General features: G+C 37.0%; 2 protein-coding genes across 3 annotated transcripts; one reads left to right on the forward strand and one right to left on the reverse strand.

The window, feature by feature from the left end:
• Positions 1–992: 992 nt before the first annotated feature.
• LOC121408990 (protein ABHD11-like) lies at positions 993–17,362 on the reverse strand. 2 transcript variants are annotated; one of them, XM_041600753.1, is made up of 7 exons: positions 17,202–17,362; positions 5,977–6,130; positions 5,081–5,228; positions 4,004–4,180; positions 3,219–3,389; positions 2,667–2,851; positions 993–2,132 (listed from the first exon to the last, which is right to left on the reverse strand). In XM_041600753.1, the coding sequence occupies exons 2-7, from the start codon at positions 6,108–6,110 to the stop codon at positions 1,991–1,993; spliced, it is 957 nt and encodes a 318-aa protein (XP_041456687.1). In that variant the 5' UTR covers positions 6,111–6,130; positions 17,202–17,362; the 3' UTR covers positions 993–1,990. The 2 variants fall into 2 exon arrangements, with proteins under 2 accessions (XP_041456687.1, XP_041456688.1); XM_041600754.1 differs by having other exon boundaries at positions 17,198–17,362.
• Positions 10,322–12,024, forward strand: LOC121406952. Its single transcript, XM_041597826.1, has 3 exons — positions 10,322–10,633; positions 11,316–11,596; positions 11,854–12,024. Exons 1-3 carry the CDS (start codon positions 10,322–10,324, stop codon positions 11,960–11,962), a joined length of 702 nt encoding a protein of 233 aa, XP_041453760.1. The 3' UTR covers positions 11,963–12,024.
• Positions 17,363–19,818: the final 2,456 nt, after the last annotated feature.

Raw genomic sequence — 19,818 nt, forward strand, 5'->3', positions numbered from 1 at the left:
TTTCAATGCCATCCAAACTGTAAAATTTGACCTGCTGTCAACCAACCAATCATCAATCCAGAGGTATTATAGGAAGGACAGGTTTACCTCTCCCATTGATCAGTCAGTAGCATTCCATGTTCGCACTGCACATAGGAGGCACATGAAAAGAAAGCAACCTCAGCAGACATGTGCTACCTAGGGAGCTCCACCAGCCAAAAAGAACCCACCACCAAAAAGAACGGTCCATGAACTGGCATAAGAAGCCAAAGAGCGAATATGGGAACAGAGGAAGCACTCCAAGGTTCAGAAGGAAAAAATAAACAACATTAAGGTAACTCAATATACATATACTAACAAATGTTTACTAATATATTGATCAACTGGTATAATTTGTTCCCTACTTGTTCATGTATGTATTCTATGATTACATGTTCAAGATGAGGCACCGGGTGGTGTCTGACTTTGAATGCTTCGACTGTGGAGCAAGGTTCTCACGTAAAAGGAGTTTCCACCAACACATCGATGAGAGGCATCGACGTCAAAGGCTGTATACTTGTGACATTTGTGATAAGGGGTATTCCCGCAGAGACAACCTTAGGGCCACATGGTGAGTCATGAGAGACATCCAAAGGTGAGGTTAGAAGTCCACTTGAGCGACAAAGGAAGGAGAGAACGTGAAGGATGTCGAGCAACTCAACAACGTGAGGAGGATGATTCGGGTCTGTAGTGAGATACAGGACCCAACCATTGCTGAGGCAGAGATTCAGGTCGATGTCTCTCCTGGCACTATGGAAGTGGTATATTCTTGGAAAATGGGCCCAGGACTCAGTGGGAAACCACTTAGCCTCCTGCGTCAACAGGCGCAGGTAGAGGAGTCTGAGTCCGACCTTGAGTCGGAACAGGAGAAGGGCATGGACTTGCCTGAGAAAGTGAAGTTAGGAAAACCTATTGGTGACTTAGAACCGACAAGGATTTTAGCTGGGAACCTAGTCTGAGTGGCCGAACATAGTTCTGCGTACGTTTTCCGGAGGGTCAAAGTGCATTTACGAGCAAAGGCACGGACGTACACATGGTGGTGGTAAAGGCTGTTGAGTCCCAACAAATGGCTTCCATTCAGGAACAGCATATACGCTGCACTTTTAAATGGAATATTTTTCCAAGCCTTCTTTTTTTCCCTTTCTAAATTCTAATCATATTTTACGTATAATTGCTAGCCTTCAAAATAAATTTGAAAAAAAAGGCCTCTTAAAACAGACACAGTACCTCTGCATACAAAGGAAATATCTTATTATTTTCATCAATCATCTAAAACAAAATTAATGTTAAAAAAAATTAATTAACTGAACCAAACTCTATAACAAAATAATTCTTGATATTTCACCTCTTAACACTATTGAATTTAAATATTAACCTTTTATAATTATTAATGAAATTGAAATACAGAAGTAGCAAAAGTGTGGCACATTTCTTATTCTAATCCACATTTGTTGTTTCCTATGATGGAGGTTACAACTAAATATATGCTCTTTACCCACAGTGGACACAAGCAACTCTCTGATTGTGATTCACTTTGCACGTCTCAGGTTTCAAGCATACAAGGAGGTATGATATTGGGGAATTCATTTACAGGAGACACCACTGACAACTGGAAAGACTTCACTTTACTGGAAATACCACTGAATTTGATTGGCCAGAGAAAGCAAGGAAGTTAAATTGTTGATTTATCTTTCATATTTACTGTTATTCATTAACTGTAAAACCTCTATAAAAGATTTCTTTTTAAGTTACACATTTCAAATGACAGAATTAGAAAAACGGTCAAGAGCCTACCAATCCATTACATCACTGGCCAGGTTAATATCAGTGTCAGTGTTTTAAAAGAATGACTGGCAAAACACAAAAACACATCATTTAATCTTTTCTTCAATTTGTAGCCTGTTTTCCACATTACCCTGTTTTTATTTTCAGCAGAACCATTAGAATCCCAATAGCTGAATCCACACATACATCATGAAGAATCCTTGAGAAATGGAAGAATGGTTTGAAGAAACTCTACAGGCTTCTCTGAATGAACCCAATGACCGGCGCCCTCTATAGATTCAAAACTGGCATTGGGGAAGAGATTCCTGAGCTCTGGATAGTCTTCAGGTCTGGAATAACAGAGACGATGGAGGGGGAGATAGAGAGAGGGTATAAAAATGAGATTAGGTATATATTTCTCTTTTTAAATAATATACCATATAATCGTTTAGGTATAGGCAGCTAGTAGCACTGTTATGAACAGTGATATATCACTACACAATTCAGTACACTGATGCATTAGCAATGCTATTGGTCTATTGTTATACAATCGACTTGAATTTTAACACCCTCTTTATTCAGAGCTGCTAACCTGACCAAGAACATATATCAGCATTTCAAAAGCTGAAAATCAGTATATTTGTGAGGAAATCAGTATTTTTAAAGAAAAAGCATCGGACAACACTTTAAGAAAAAAAATCATTGTTTTCCATAAAACCATCAGTATGTATACTTGTCATCTTTCATTACAAAATACTAAAATCAGTATAAGTTCGCAGCTCTCTTTATTTGATTCCATAAAAGCCCTGTGTTTATCCATCTAAACATATTGCCAACAAGCTGCTATATAATGGAGGAATATTAATAGAAAAAATTGCTATTACCTGAGGTAGATAGAATTAGATCCTCCTATAAAGAGTGTGTCTCCTGTGTAGCATGCTCCTGGTGGTATATGGAGCCTTTTTAGATGCTCCATGTTATCCCCAATAGCATCTAGATTTACCCTCCATCTAAGATGACCATTCTCCTGGATTAGGTTGGTTAGTAAAAAGTTCCGTACACCAGTATCCTGTGAATTATGGAGTAAATTCAATCTTTGGCAATATCATTCCAAACTTGTACTAATCATAATTATCAACCTCTTTATCATATATTATATTATCATCATTACCATCAAGGTCATCTCCATTGTCATTGTCATAATCATCACCATCAATATGATATCACCATTGCCATTATTAGCATCATCATCATTATTATCAGCACTATCTGTCAATAGTTTACCAAATAAAAGTGCTTGCATACTACTGTCTTGAGAATTGGATAAATCAATATGAAATACAATGAAAGTAAACAACAAAAAGTACTAGACATCACTATCATCAAATCATTAATTTTAGTTTAGGCCTATTGTTTGTAAACCATCGTAACCTTACTGGAATCTCAGGTTGTAGCTGTACATTTAAATCCTTCTTAGCCTGACTCAAAGACGCAGCATGATCCAGCTTGGCATCTTTCATGATTTGGATGTAGCTAACAGTATCTCTGCCAGTCTCAACAGCTTTATGGGTGACATCTACTACCACAAGCTTGTTCAGGACTTCAGGCTATAACAAAATAAAGCAACAAAAAAGGTTTAATGAGTTTTAAGTCCGATTGGAGATTCCTTTTTTAGAATACAAGAATTATGGAATATTCTGCCAATTGCCACTTAAGCAATTACCATAATTACAAAGAGGTGAGTAGCATACATTGATGTACTGAGACCCACTGTCATGTAAAGCAGGGTTCAGGATGCTTGTGCTAAATATGAGTTGGATGAAAACTTGTGACAAAGATGATGGGAGGGGGCAGGGGGTTGATACTTGATATTATTAAAATGAGAATGAATACACTATTGCATTTAGACCATATCATGTGCATAAACTGAGCATACCATATGTCTGGTTGGGACTATACAAATATCCTTCCTAAGTAAAACTTCTTATAGCGGTGATAGATTAAATTTCAAATTAATACCAACTTGGGATCAATTTCATCAAACAACACGTTAAACAAGGGACTTGTAAGATTTCCTTTCACAAACACAAAAGAAAGACTGATGCAAGGAAAACGATTATTAACAGAGACTATTGATCTAGCTTATTTCACGCTTGAATGTATCCTGATTAAAAAAAATGCTTTTAAAGGGAACCTATTTGATCACACATAGTTAACCTACATGAGAAAGTGCAAGAGCCATTGCAGTACGACCTCCCATGCTGTGCCCCACGAGGTCACATCGATCCGTCATGAGATCAAGCTCCAACAGGGATAAAATATCATTGACCATTGCTTCGTAGTTCATGATAGCTGAATGGCTACTCTGGCCATGGTTCCGAGCATCGATGGTCACAATCTATTAAAGATAATTCAATAAGATAGATTTAAAAGATGATGGTAATGATGATGATTATGATGATGTTAATAAGAGAGAATGATGATAATGTGTTGTGTGTATCGGTTGTTACAGTGCTGCGATGCATCGCCCAATCAACCTGTTTACTATGTACTCTTATTTCATGTTGTATACTTCTTTAACCCAAGTTGTCCTTGACATGAAATCTCTCAAGGTTTACCAGACATTGCAACAAGTAATGTACGCAAACTGGATTTGAATTATTGTACAGTGTAGTTTCTTTACTGCAGATACGCAAACATCGCATCACTAGGCTCCTAGAAAAGGAGCATCTAAAGATTTCAATCACTTAGTAGATGGGGCTATTCACAGATATCTCACAATATTTGCATTTCATGAAAAGTCTTGACTTTGCTTATGCTTCCATTATTTATCTGGGCCACTATTTTCCCAGTTGAATGGCCTGGTCAACGCCCCTTACGCCCCTTATTTATTCTTCAGTTCACCAAAAAGGCAAATTTAGCCTACAGTTTCAGATTCATTTAATTCTACTTTCATCTCCTACAAAGAGAAAGAAATCCTCAACACCACCAAGCAAATAAACATTCTACAAGACGAAGATCCTCATCAACACATCCAATGAATTTTCATAGATCTTGTATCCAGCTACTATGATGCCATATCTCATAATTGATACAGACGAGCCCCAATCCCTATTAAGTCTGATACTTTCATCACAATATTTAGTTGCATTTTGTATACATGTAGCTGTACCCAAAACAAAGACTTTATGAGCTTGAAATTTCAAGAATACTTTTAGATTGGATAATTCTGACAAAAAATGCATTTTGATTGCAAAGCTGTATCTGCTTGATGGTACCCATCTGTAATCCTACTTACTGGTCTAGACAGCTCCAATGCCATACGTTTTGCCAAAGACTCCCAATTTTTCCGAGATCCATACACACCATGTAAGACAAGCACCGGGTGATAACTAGAATCTGTTAGTCGCTTTGGTTCATGAACACCATAAGATAAACTCACAGACCTGCAATCGAAAAGAAGAGAATATACATCGTCACTTATGTAACTAAAATTTCCTAATTTTATTGATACCTGTCATACAATGGTTGTTCAGAAAACCTGACAACTTTGTAGATCTAGAGGCTTAAATGAAAGCCTGCCACAGGCTTGCCAGATACAAGTATAGCACTGTATGATTAAGCATCCAAATGTGATGAAATTGTTGAATCCAGAATCCGAGATTCATGGTCACAATTTACATAGTAAACAAAGCAGATTTATGATACAAATACCCTCACATAAAACTAAGTACCATTTGGCGACCGATAATTCAGGTCTGCAGTCCACACATGGTGGAATAAAATACCACCTGGAAATCATCACTGGAAAATTTAAATAAAAAAATTAAAAAAATATATTTTTTTTTAAGGGCTCAACTTCATATTTAGGCAGGACCACTGACCCAAATTGAACAGCGTATACCAAAGGGATCATTTTCTTTAAGACGGTCCAATAAAATTAGATTGTCTACATACTTACTTTTAAATTTGATAGGTGAATTTTTTTTTAGTTTTAAAACATTTCAAATGTTAAAATTATATATATCTATTTAGCCAAAGTTGTCAATTATGTACATATTCCACTAAATTTCTCACAAAGATGCTTAAATGGAAATGTGGAAAAGTATGACCGAGATATCACTTGTCCTTTATTGAACATATTCCCTGTACAAAGCGTACGGGGAAATTTAATAGTCATAAGCTTTGTAATACCTGTTATCTGAATAGTTCCTTGCTACAGACATGGTTGGGGATACTGCTTGATAGTTAGAATGACAAGGACATCTGCATTGTGTGAGGGCCTTGCTCAACAATGGAACACTTCTGGAGAGCCTTCCAACCAGCATTTTTAATGTTTGTTCTTCACCTGCATAAACAACAATGTATTGGATCCACAGTAATGATTTAGCCATCAAAGTGGATATTGAGCTCCTATGATATACTCCCTAGAGTATCCAGTCATTAAATGAAACCAAAAATGGGAAAATGGTAATGGGTATGATATATGTAAATGATAAATACCAAAGCAGGAGGTATGCATGCACAAGATTTTCTGTGCCTCGGCATAAGATTACAGGCATTGTGATTAATGTATACTTTGGCGTGAAGAGATTTGGGGGAGGGGGTTGAGCAAGAGTCCCCAAGGCGGGAATCTCACACCTAAAGCGTAAGCATTGGTATGTTTGTAGGAAACTAAATTCACATCACATATGTAAAGGTAAGGAGATAATCATAAATATGTATAAAGGTAAAAATGTACAAAACATATGGAGACTTTTACACAAAATTTGCCATTTTGAAGCATGTTTGCTAATTTTTCCCTAGAAACTTTTGAAAGACTTTTTAAAATTCCATAACTTTCTTTACACCTATTTTTTCAAAATTTGTTTAAAATGCTTCTATCATTTTATACTAGTAATTGTTACCCTTTTCCTTCCATTTTATATCCCTTTTCTCCTCTGTCATTGCCCTTCTAGTTTCCATCATGGCCCCCAAGCTCCCCCATCTGTATCTATGCTAATGGCATGTGAATTTGCAAGGTTGGCAAGAACCTTTAAAGTTTAATGCATTCGTTCGTTGTAGGAAGATGAAATGTAATTTGGATTAAAAAACAGCATCTGTTATATCAAAGGGAGGCAAGGAAAAACATGTAAAACTTGATTTTCGCAAAAGGCAACATAATAGGCATATTATAGCAAATTGGAAAGGTAGGAGTCCCATCGTTGGAGTCCCAGGATCGTCATCATCATCTTCGAATCTTCAACTCTGTTCTGTAAACGTACAGTCTGTACGCAATAAGACTGTCCTCATTCACGATTTCATCTGTGACAGCAAAGTAGACGTGGTTGCCATTACAGAAACTTGGCTTAATAGAAATGACTCAGCAGTTCTGCACGAACTTACTCCCAATGGGTATCAATTTGTTCATCATCCACGAAGTGGTCGCCGTGGCGGCGGGACTGGCCTTGTGTTTAGAGAGACAATTGATGTCCGTATGGCAGCTGCTGGTGAGAAGAACTCTTTCGAGTTTGCTGAATATCTTGTCTCGTATCAGTCATTTAATGTGCAATTGATTAATATTTACAGACCGCCATACTCAGAATCTCATCCTGTAACAGTTTCATCATTCATATCTGAGTTTAATGATTACATCCAATGTCATTTGTTGTCTAATCTCCCATTGCTAATTGTTGGGGATTTTAATATCCATGTGGATACCGTCAAGGCAGAGGCAAGAGCTTTTTCGGATCTGCTCGAGTCTCTTTTTTGCACACAATTGGTCAATTTCAGTACACATATTCATGGTCATACCCTTGACTTGATGATTCATCGACAGTCAGATGAAATTATAGTTGGCAAACCCTGGCCACATAGTTCTCTTCTGTGTGATCATATTCCTGTTATGTGCACTCTTAACTCATACAAACCTCCACTGCCTTCTAAAGTAATGTCATTCCGTAGGCTTGGAGTAATTGACATTGATGCGATGAAGTTTGATATAGCCAGTAGTGATCTTTGCAAACATACACCTTGTGATCTTGAGGAATTTGTCTCATTATATGATGTAACACTAAATAGTATCTTAGATAAACATGCACCTGTTGTAACTAAAAAAGTTGTTCTGCGAACCCAAGTACCTTGGTTCACTGATAATGTAAGGATTGCAAAAATACAGAAAAGGAAAGCTGAAAAGCGTTGGTTAAAATCTAGGACGATAAGCGATTGGATTAGGTATAAGTCACTGCGCAATCACATGTTGCATGTGTTAAATGAAGCTCGCAGAATCCATCACAATGATTTGATTATGGAAAACAAAGGTGATCAAAAGCAGTTATTTCGTGTGGTGAAGTCTCTGTTGAATATTGCGAATAAACAACCTGTAATACCATGCATTATTGACAAACAGGGCTTTGTGGATGATTTAGGCAAGTTTTTTCAGAACAAAGTAATACAGATCCATGAAGATATTGAGTCAAGATTGAATGCAAGCAGCAATCCAAAGACAAATTATCTTCAGGTCTCCTCCCATGACGTACCTGACTTTATTAACTTCACTCTTCTGTCAGAACAGGATGTTAAGAAACTTATAACTAAGTTCAGCAAAAAGTCTTGTGCATCTGACCCAATGCCCACAAAGATTCTTTTACAGTGTACGGACACACTGATTCCCACCATTACATCTCTAATTAATCTCTCATTGTCATCTGGTAATTTTCCTTCGCGGTGGAAAACCGCGATAGTTAAACCATTATTGAAAAAACCTGGTTTGGAAACAAAATTCTGTAATCTTCGGCCTGTAAGTAATCTGAAGTATGTATCAAAGCTTGTGGAAGGTGCTGCATATACGCAAATAATGAATCACCTCGACCGCAACTCTCTTCTTCCAATTAATCAGTCAGCCTATAGACAGTATCACAGTACTGAAACCACACTGTTAAGAATTAAGAGTGATATTCTCATGGCTATGGATGATAAGAAAGTCACCTTATTACTTTTATTAGATCTTAGTAGCGCATTCGATACCATTGATCATACTAACCTATTGCATACACTAAATAGACACTTTGGTATTAAGGGTGTAGTACTTGACTGGATAGAATCATATCTAACTGACAGATGTCAGCGGATCCAAATTGATGAAACTGTGTCTGAAATTTTCTCAGTACCTTTCGGAGTCCCGCAAGTCCAGCAGAGCATCTCTCTTCTAGAAGATTGTGTTGGTTACATACGTGAATGGATGCTGCATAACAAACTTATGCTTAATGACAGTAAAACAGAATTACTAGTTATCGGCACATCTAAACAACTGAATAAGCTAGATTTTGACGGGATATCAGTTGGCAGTTCAGTCATAGAACCAAACTCTAATGTAAGAAATCTTGGTGTATTTTTTGATTCGCAATTGAATATGGAAGCACATATTACCAATGTGTGCAAATCTTCATTTCACATGATATACAACCTCAGACGTATACGAAAATATTTTGACAATGAAAGCATGAAAACAATTGTCCATGCATGCATTATTAGTAAGGTAGATTATTGTAACAGTTTGTTGTATGGGCTCCCCTCATCTCAAATTGGGCGTCTTCAGCGAGTACAGAACGCATGTGCACGGCTGATTTGTAGTCAATCTAGATTTTCAAGGATTACCCCTGTATTAAAAGATCTGCACTGGCTTCCAGTTCGCCAACGAATATCTTTCAAGATTTTGCTAATTGTATACAAGGCACTAAGTGGTCAAGCCCCCAGTTACATTTCTGAGCTTTTACAAAGAAAAGTTCACAGACATTCTCACAACCTGCGTAGTTCTAATGATAATTTGCTCCTTCACATCCCCGCTCGTAATACAAAGATAACTTTGGGAGATCGCGCTTTTGCCTGTGCAGCCCCAAAGTTACGGAATGGTTTGCCGTATGTTGTGAGATCCTGCCCATCAATAGAAACGTTCAAACTTAAATTGAAAACCTATCTGTTCAAATAACTCCCATACATTTCTTTTACCCCCCTTTTCTAATTCTGTTTTTCAAGCATTTCACCAGCTCTAAATTGCAGCGCAGTAGAATATATGCACATAGTTTCTGCGCTATATAAATTAGTATATTATTATTATTATATTATTGGAAGGACGGTAACTGTTCCGTAAAATCGAAACGATCGCTGTTTCAGTTAAATAGGCCTGATTTAAAGATATGGCAGGAGCAACAAGAAAAAAAGGGCCAAATTTCAGCCCGCAAGAGCTCCATGTTCTCGTAAACGAGGTAGGATGCAGCGAAGATGTGTTACTCACATGCTTCAGAGATGCATGTTCTGCATTGGCCAAAAAACAAATTGGGCTGACATTGCTGAGAAACTAAATATCGTCGGCGGCGCAGGCAGGACTGGGGAGGAGACCAGGAAAAAATGGTCAAAATACCAATCCGAAGTAAAGGCAAAAGCTGCTGCAGAAAGGAGATGTGCGAATGAAAGAGGTGGTGGTCCGCCACTAGACCCGAAATACAAGGTAAACATAATGGTGACAATGTAATGTAAATACATGTAAGCCTGATTTACAGATATGGCGGGAGCAACAAGAAAAAAAGGGCAGAATTTTAGCCCGCAAGAGCTCCATGTTCTAGTAAACGAGGTAGAATGCAACAAAGACGCGTTACTCACATGCTTCAAAGATGCATGTTCTGCATTGGCCAAAAAAACAAATTGGGCCGACATTGCTGAAAAACTAAATATCGGCGGCGGCGCAGGCAGGAATGGGGAGGAGACCAGGAAAAAATGGTCAAAATACCAATCCGAAGTAAAGGCAAAAGCTGCTGCAGAAAGGAGATGTGCGAATGAAAGAGGTGGTGGTCCGCCACTAGACCCGAAATACAAGGTAAACATGTTGGTGACGATGTAATGTAAATACATGTAAGCCTGATTTACAGATATGGCGGGAGCAACAAGAAAAAAAGGCAGAATTTTAGCCCGCAAGAGCTCCATGTTCTAGTAAACGAGGTAGAATGCAACAAAGATGCGTTACTCACATGCTTCAAAGATGCATGTTCTGCATTGGCCCCAAAACAAATTGGGCTGACATTGCTGAAAAACTAAATGTCGGCGGCGCAGGCAGGAATGGGGAGGAGACCAGGAAAAAATGGTCAAAATACCAATCCGAAGTAAAGGCAAAAGCTGCTGCGGAAAGGAGATGTGCGAATAAAACAGGTGGTGGTCCGCCACTAGACCCGAAATACAAGGTAAACATGTTGGTGACGATGGTAACAATGACGCCCGTCGATGACGACGACGATTGTTGTGGCGAGGATGGTGTTGGTGGTGAATGGTAATGATAATGCTAACGGTGATAGTGATAATAATGCACGATGATGGTGCCTCTGCATGATGAAATCTATTGGTAACAAATGAAATTGCAATTACAATTGGTTCACCATTATAAAATACGGAAAGGTACTCACAGAAAAAAGAAGTGCAGATGGCCTTTAAAACGTGAGAACTTTCTAGTGTCCATGAAACATATGAACAATAAAATAATTGAATTCTTATCATATTAAATAAAGGTAACTGATGAGGATTCACGAGTGCTGACTTTTATTGGGTCAACAACTGTACATGGAGTAGAGGGGGGCCTTGATACACTCGACGATGCACCTCCTTCCAACCAGCCAGCGCTTAATGCTGTGTCGACATCAACAGCCGCTAGCAGGCCTTCCTCGTCGTCAACCACCGCATTCTCATCTCCCCCAACGCCACCTCCACCCTGTCTTGCCCCCGGCGACAGCAGCGGGATCTCGGAACGAATCGTCCGCCACATGTACTTCTCAACCGGCATCGGCATCTAAGAAACCAAAACCTCTGACTCCGCAGGGAAGATGCCGAAAGGCGACATTTTCTGAGAAGGTACTCTCTATAAGTGTTGAAAAAAATGTTGTCCAAGAACAGCAACTTGAGTTAGGCCTAATATATATATATATACATTTATTTATTTATCTGTATTGTACATGATTGTGTGTTTATATATATGTAAATATTATCAAAAATATAAATTGATTAATAAAATGTCATTTTCTCTTTTCTATCTTTCTCCAGATTATAAAGCAAAGGCTGGCGGAAGAAAAAGGGAAAACGATTCATAGAGGAGCAGCGATTGGAAGAAGCAAAAGAAAAGCTTCAACTCAAGAAGAAACAATTTCCTCAAAATTCCTAACTTCCATGCTTCATCAAAGCTTTTCGAAATGAGCAAAATAAACATCCAGTCAATATGACAAGCAGGGTTGGCGATTTTTTTGATTTTTTTAAAAAAATCAAAAAAATCGGATTTATTTGATTTAAATCAGATTTTTTTTATTTAAATCAGATTTTTTTGATTTTTTTTATTTTTTTAAAGTTCCTTCGAAAAAAGGGGTAATTATCCCCCCCCCTTACTCTTACAATGACATCAATATTGATGTTATACATTTCACCCCTAATATTGTTCTTAACCACATATTTTGTAATTAAAATCCAGTAAAAATGGACAATTAAAAATAAATTTGAGGAATCATGTATCTGAACTTAATTCTATCATACATAGGCCTATGAAGGAATATTCCATAGGGAATTCCCAGTGAGTAGAGAACATTCCCCTCTGGGATTTTTCATTCAAATATTTAAAAAAATCCAAGAGAAAAAATCCCTTATCAAAACTGCCAACAAACCCTTTGCCAATTACTAGTATTCATGTATATTGTAAGAGAAATAATTCAAATCAATGATTTTTTTCAATTAGTCACAGCTTTACAATAGTCAAAGAGAGACTACAACTGTATATGTTAAGGATCTTTTTGATAAAAAGCTCTTCTCTTGCTACAGATATAGATGCAAAACTCTCAGTTTTGGAGAACAATATAGGAGATAGCTTAGTCAAAGGGTGACTATACTACATTCTGTTACTGTGATTTTTTTACATTAATCTACAATTTTTATTCCCATATTCTCTACAAAAAAATCTGTTTGATCCATGAAGTATGAAAAAAAATCTACTTACTTTTAACTTAAAGGATAAAAACTGCAAAACTGCTTAAATTACAACATATGTATTACAAAAAGAAGTATTTTATTTTAAATGAGACACAGCTTACAACTGCCAATGATTGTAACTGAAGTACCTGCATCTTAACGTTAAAATACAGTGTTAAATGTTTATTCTGAGTTTTGCAAATTGTTGTTATAGAGCTCTTTCCATTATTACATGCAGAAACAAAACTTCCATTATTTGTAGCACTGAACATAAAATGGGCTGCAGTGACTTAAAAGGTTTATAAGAGAAAGCTTTTCTCAACAGTCAAATTATGACTGTACTACATTATGTTAATGTGATTTTTATAATTATGTTATTCAAAACATCAAATGTATGATAAATGTAACAATACGAAATAAGAGGCATGTTAAATATGTTGATTACATGCAGGTATCATTTTTTTATTTTACATGACAGAAGTAGTTATGTGTAGGCGAAGGATCAAAACTGGAAAACTGCCAACAAACCTTTTCTCATCGACTTTTATATATTATATTTTTTTTTACAAACTGCTCTCTGAAAAGTCTTTGGATTATGTGAAAACTTTATGTTAAGAAATTGACTAATAATAACTGACAAAGAATGTAAAATTTCAGAAGAAAAACTCGACATAATTTACAAAAAATGAGTACCTATTGACAACATACATCTGTAGTTTTTAAGGAATTACCTGATTGTATTAATTTGATTTTAATTTGTTTTAAGTAGATATGAAGACTTTGTTGATCTTTTATTGATATAAAGTTAATTCAAAGTTTTTCAGTTGACTTGAAGAATTAAAACTGCATTGAACAAATACTTTGTCCATGATTTGTACATGTTTCAATGGAAGTGATTTAAATCAATGATTTTTTAAAAAAAATCATGGTGATTTAAATCGCGATTTAAATCACGATTTAAATCAACGTGATTTAAATCCGCCAACCCTGATGACAAGTAAAACCTTGTATTTAATTTCATTTATAGATCAAGTCCAATAGCTGAGTGATGTTTGAAGGTTTGCATGGTTGTTGGTAAGAAACAATTGCGAAAATGATTATTGTACATCAAGTGTAAGGTCCTGGAATGGAAAGTGAATAGAGATAGAAATGAAATGCATATAGGTGAGAAAGTGGATATGAGGCGAAGTCTGACTTGAGTTGGAGAAGTGCAGAGATGTTTAAATAAATATTGCAAAATTATGTGACATCCTCGTGCATGCACTGAATGACAGTAGGCCATACTATATGGTGCATGACGATGTTATGTATTATCCCCACTCCCCTCCCCCCGCAGACTTGACTCGTTTTACAAGACGATCCGCTAACCAATATATAAATTATGAGAAATTTATCAGTACTATTAGTTAAAAAATATAATTTTATAATTAATCCTGTGGTCCCCTACCCCTTTTCTCCTATTCGACCTCATTTTACTCCCTCCAGAACAAAACTGGACAGTCTCCACCTTGCACCACCTCATGCTAACACCGCCAGGTCATGGTAACGATTGATAGGGGTGCTGGTTTGGAATTTAAAAAAAAATTATTAGCAAAAAAAAGGAGCAAAAAGAATGTTTTCAATATAGCCTACAATGAAAGTAATTTTGGTTAAATTTATACTATTAAAACATATCAAACAGATTTCAAGGGAAGGGGTTATACTGCCCATGGTGTATGAAACACACACATCACTTCAGCACCCCTCTTCCAACCGCCCATGTGAATTCCTAACGAATCACACATAATTTCCATTTTATTTTGTATTTAGTTTTTTCACAAATGGCTTTTGCGTCATAGTCTCATATAGTCAGGCACATTAAATTTGATTTTATTTCGTTCAAACCATATTTGTTCCTCAAGTTCAACAAATGATATTTAAAAGGACTTGAAAAACACCCAAATCTAATATCATTCAAGCTATGAAAATCCTCATAATATGGCTTTTCACTACGTATTTTATTTGCAGGGTTTCTTTACTAATGTTAGAATTACCAAACTGTAGTTTCCTTCAAAACTACATCAGGTCTGGTTAACAAAAATGTGATTTTGATTTTTATATTTATGCTGCAAGAAATCGATAGATTTTTTGCTTTTCACCTTGCAAGATTAGTTTATATATCAATCCTTAAAACCATGATAAGTATCGTTGTGTTTGATCTTCTTTTATAAAAATGTGATTTTCTAACAAATTAAAATTACTGATGAATCAGATTACGATAAAGACTATAAATTCTACCGATACTATCGATATCTCACAGGATGTCGCGGACTTCGATTCAAAACAAAATTGCCTTTGCGAAACGGTTTACGCTGATTTGTCGCCGATCTTCCTTATCCTATCTCGGAAGAATGGTCCAAGTTACGTTAGGCCTAGGACGTTCCTAGTCCTATGTATAGCTCATCTCGTCATGCAACAGGCCCCAGGGGCCGATTGCACGAAGGGTCTTTGCAAGGACCGTCTTTCGTGTCACCCATTTTTTATGATGCGCTATGTGAAACGCATCTTAAATATTAAATAAATCATCTGAAAACACTTTTATTCGTCCGTTAAAATTAACAAAATGTTTGTTTATAAAATGATATGATATATAATGAAATTGTATGAAATTTGATTTAAAAGCAAGCTAACAAATCTTATTTTTTATCATAAATTTCAGAAACATCCTGCTTATCGCGTATCATAAAAGATGGGCGACACGAAAGACGGTCCTTGGAGTTGGAAAGACCCTTTCGTGCAATCGGCCCCTGGACTACGACAGACTAGAGCTAGACTGGGGCCGATTGCACGAAATGGTCTTTCCAAGGACCGTCTTTCGTGTTGCCCATCTTTTATGAAACGCTATAAGCGGGGTGTTTCTGAAATTTATGATAAAGAATAAGATTCGTTAGTGTGCTTTTAAATCAAATTTTATCATGTTTTTTATACAATCATGATATATCACAATTATTTTACACACAAATATTTTGTTTGTGTTAACGGACGAATGAAATATGTTTGCAGAAGATCTATTGAAAATGCATTTAACATGGCGCATCATTCATAAAAGATGGGCGACACGAAAGACGGTCCTTGCAAAGACCCTTTCGTGTAATCGGCCCCAGATCACTTCGTGGCGGGGCGGCGTCCCCCAGGACGAGCTCCGAGTCCGAGGTAGACCAAAAGCTTCGGTCTCTGTTATGTTGGTTGTTCAGCTGAACTCTGTTGGCTTCACTCACCAAATACAGACCAAAAGCTTCGGTCTCTGTTATGTTGGTTGTTCAGCTGAACTCCGTTGGCTTCACTCACCAAATATGATGGGGTGTCCAAACTTCGCGCACTTTTCAAAAATATTCATCAGGCTTAATTTTGTCCACAAATTATTCATAATTTATACAAAACCAATTCAAGAAATAGTTACCACATTGACGGCAAGATCGTAAACTATAAAATCATGGACGAAAATGTAAAGTAGGTCACTGGGTTTCGCCGGTATCGCGATCTCAAAATTCTATTCCGATCGGTGAATGCGGGCTGTGCTGGAAAAACGTTCAGAAAGAGTGTGACCTAACTTCGCGCACCAAAGCTTTTGTGGAGATTTAAACAAAAACTCAAGTTCAAAAAGTGAAATATTTATATCAGATTGATGGCAAAATGCTATGGAATCGGTTAGTACCACATTTAACTCACATTTTTTATGATTTCTGCTTGTAAAATGGTGATATCGTGATGCTTGATGCTTTCTTCAAAACGGGCGCTAACGGTGACAAATTTGCAGATCTTTTGCCAATATTTTCATGAATACTGGACTAATCCTAAAGAAACTTTCAGCGAAGGGTAATTTTAGGTCGCTTTTCACATTGATGATGTCAGATTTTAAGGGTATTGGCTAGTTTTGGAGATAATGACCGTCCGCAAAGTTTGGACACGCGCGAAGTTTGGACTCACTGCCATACAGAGACCGAAGTTCTAGCGCGATCTGTACAGGGGACTCAATGGCCATATGTTTATGTACTTAAGATCGGACAAAACGGGGAAGTGAATTTGCGTGACAGCCAAGGTTAGTCACTGTTTTTGTTCCTTTTAACTTGATTTTTCTCCGTTTTTTGGCAATTAATGCCAAGAGGGAATACCGGTATTCATTTGCATTTTGGTCACAATACATTAAAGACAAAAATTGAAGAGCCCCGACGGGGGGATTTTGCATTGCAAGTCCCCTAAAGGTGCGTGCACGATAGCGAGCCGTCTGTGTACGAGGAGAAATAAAAAAAAATGTTAAAAAACTCCTCGAAACAGACGGCTGCCAGCTGTCTAAGACTAAGTCCGAGGATGCTTCGCCTTCGGGCCGGGCGTACGGTATGCGAAACGAAAGCGCCAGTTAAGTTCAAATAATGATCATTGGCAAAATTGTACGCAATTTCTATACCTACACAAGTTAGCAGGTCTGTAGCTGATTCAATAATTAAGTCCTTAAGATGAAACTGGGAGTAAAGAAAACATCCAACATCCCCGGCTGTTCCTGTTTGACTTCCCACTCAGTCCCAGTGCCTCGCAAATCGACTCGACCCGAATGTACTACTAGGCGGCCAGACCGCGCCGCCCAGCTGGCCGCAGCCCGCCCAGGCCAGCGCCTGGCTTCCCTCGCGCTCGGCGCTCTTCTTCTTCTCTCAATGCATGAGCTCATGGTATGGTATAAACACAAAGACAAAAAAAATAAGAATAAATGAATCAAAATAATGCACTTCTTTTTCTTCTTATTTTTTTTCCCAGAGAACAAGACAGCTGAAAGACCTTTGAAAGACCATGAATTCTGGTTGATCTTTTAGAGGTCTCTCAAAGAACCTACAATGGTCTTTGAGGTCTCGCACAAGTCTTGACCAATCTTTCAGTGGTCTTTAAAACTTTTTGAAATGGTTCATAACAGTCTTACAATGGTGTTACAGGAAAACGGTCTTTCAGTGGTTTCTCAGCAGTCTTTCGATGAACTTTCAAAGGTCTTCATAGTCTTACAATGATCTTTCGGCAGTCTGTCAAGATTTTTGCGGAGATCACTGTAAGACTCATGAGAGATCATTGAAAGATCATTGAAAAGAAAGACCAGGCAAAGTCTATGGAAAGAATTCTGAAAGATCACTTGTTGCATAAAAGATCTCCGAAAGACAACTGAAAGATCTCTTTAGGACTACTCTAAGACCAGTAAGACAAGAAATATCCATGAGTCTTTCATAGTTCTTTGAGGGGTCTTCCTGAGCCATTCCACAGAGATACAAAATTTCAGTGATCTTTAAGACCGCTGCAAGACCTAACCAATTTTAAGTCTTCCAATGGTCTCTGTTCTGTGGAATGGGGGCCTTAGTGATATTATTAAATGTGGAATGCATCATCTTTTTATTTCCAGTGAGTGATCGTTTTGGCAATATGAAACAACTGGATCAGAAATATATCAAACTGGTACTTTCAATTCTTGGCCTAGCAATTAGTGAATAAATCAATGATTCAATTTGGTTAAAATTAGCTAAACTCACCTCTGAGACATTTGAATGCTGCTAACCAAACCCGAGAAAAATTGTATTTACATTCATTTGCCAATTAAGTAATGACTCCTCTTCTGAAAGGGATATTCGGTTTTCAACATCTAAAACTTTTATAGTAGAGAAAGAAAATAGTGTTTCCTCAACCAAACTGACACTAAATGGTCTATTTCCTCTCCTAGTTGCACAAGCATATATGTTTAACGAGCTCTTACTGCACTTGTTTCAGTGCCATCTTGGATGAATGCAACTTCTATCAAATCTTATTCCCTAGATAGTGCAATGTACTTTATGAAAAAAATAGTACACAGTGCACTGCAATTACATCCAAACTTTCCTCATTCTTCAAAGATAATTGATACAGGAGTTTTGCCTCTGGAACAAAGCACTTGAGGGACAAGCAAACTATAAAATACCACTGGATCATCTGGATGAAAGGCCAAACTACTATTTATCACATCAAATACAGAAAATGGGTTTTACAGAATTATCATATACAATCAGAAAAGATTAGAGAATTGAGGATTATATTAACACTTTGTATCATCTTTCAGATTGTATTTCAATTTCACCCTTTCTCTCTCTCTCCCTCTGCCTACTGACCACCAAGGCCCTTAGTTCTCTGAATTCTTTCCAGTCCCCCACCCCCTCTCTCTTTCTCACTCTGAACTTTTACACCAATTTCTTCAGATTCTCTTTTTCCTATTGTATCAATTCCAGTCAGTTATTTATTCATAGAATCCTTTACAACTAATTTTATGAGTATTTATTTTCTTGTCCATTAAATGGAAAATACTTTTCCTTATCTCTTTTTATGTGCAAAATTTGTGCAAAAATGTGTCAATTTTTCAAGCAACAGTTTAGATTTGGTGGGACAAAATAGCTCAGCAACCATTGTTATAAAACATTGTTCAGCTGAGGTAAGGTGATTTACATAACATGCTGACATATGTATGAACAAACTTTCATTGTCCTAAAAAAAAAATGTCCAATGTTAACTGTTCAAATTCTGATATCACAATGGTGAATTTTTGCTACCTTTTGTAAAATTTGCACCCAAATCTGTCACAATCATATATCTTTCAATAGTGCATCATGGGTGCAATATATGCTCTCTTCCTCCATATTTTCATATAAACAGATTTTTTCCCATATAAATTTCTTCCCTGTTTAATTTTATCTTATCTCTTGGTCTTAAATCTTGTCCAAAGCAAAATATTCACTTTTCTGTATTTCCCATTACATGTCGATTCCAAAATGAAGTATTAAAGCATTTAGATGCCAGCAAATTGAAATGCAACTTATCACCCAATGATTCTTCCCATCAACACATTTTGTAAATTAGTAATTATATGTGATGAGTTGAAGATCATATTAGATGAATTTTTACATGAAATAGCAATCAACAAACACTCTATTATCTCCATATGGACACATGACGATGATCAGTCTTGATTACATCTTGTGGATGTCAGTGCTTACTGGGGTCCCATTGCTTACAACTTTACTGTCCGTG

This window comes from Lytechinus variegatus, chromosome 2 (genome assembly GCF_018143015.1).
Source record: "Lytechinus variegatus isolate NC3 chromosome 2, Lvar_3.0, whole genome shotgun sequence".
Taxonomy (NCBI): Eukaryota; Metazoa; Echinodermata; class Echinoidea; order Temnopleuroida; family Toxopneustidae; genus Lytechinus; species Lytechinus variegatus.

What these genes read in the sequence shown, in the direction of transcription:
- LOC121406952 (XM_041597826.1), top strand. Translation starts at nt 10,322, where the DNA reads ATGGCGGGAGCAACAAGAAAAAAAGGGCAGAATTTTAGCCCGCAAGAG. An exon ending in CACTAGACCCGAAATACAAG is followed by an intron (nt 10,634 to 11,315) that starts GTAAACATGTTG and finishes TATTAAATAAAG; the next exon opens with GTAACTGATGAGGATTCACG. An exon ending in TCAACCGGCATCGGCATCTA is followed by an intron (nt 11,597 to 11,853) that starts AGAAACCAAAAC and finishes CAGATTATAAAG; the next exon opens with CAAAGGCTGGCGGAAGAAAA.
- LOC121408990 (XM_041600753.1), bottom strand. Translation starts at nt 6,110, where the DNA reads ATGCTGGTTGGAAGGCTCTCCAGAAGTGTTCCATTGTTGAGCAAGGCC. An exon ending in AGGAACTATTCAGATAACAG is followed by an intron (nt 5,229 to 5,976) that starts GTATTACAAAGC and finishes TTTCGATTGCAG; the next exon opens with GTCTGTGAGTTTATCTTATG. An exon ending in CATTGGAGCTGTCTAGACCA is followed by an intron (nt 4,181 to 5,080) that starts GTAAGTAGGATT and finishes TATCTTTAATAG; the next exon opens with ATTGTGACCATCGATGCTCG.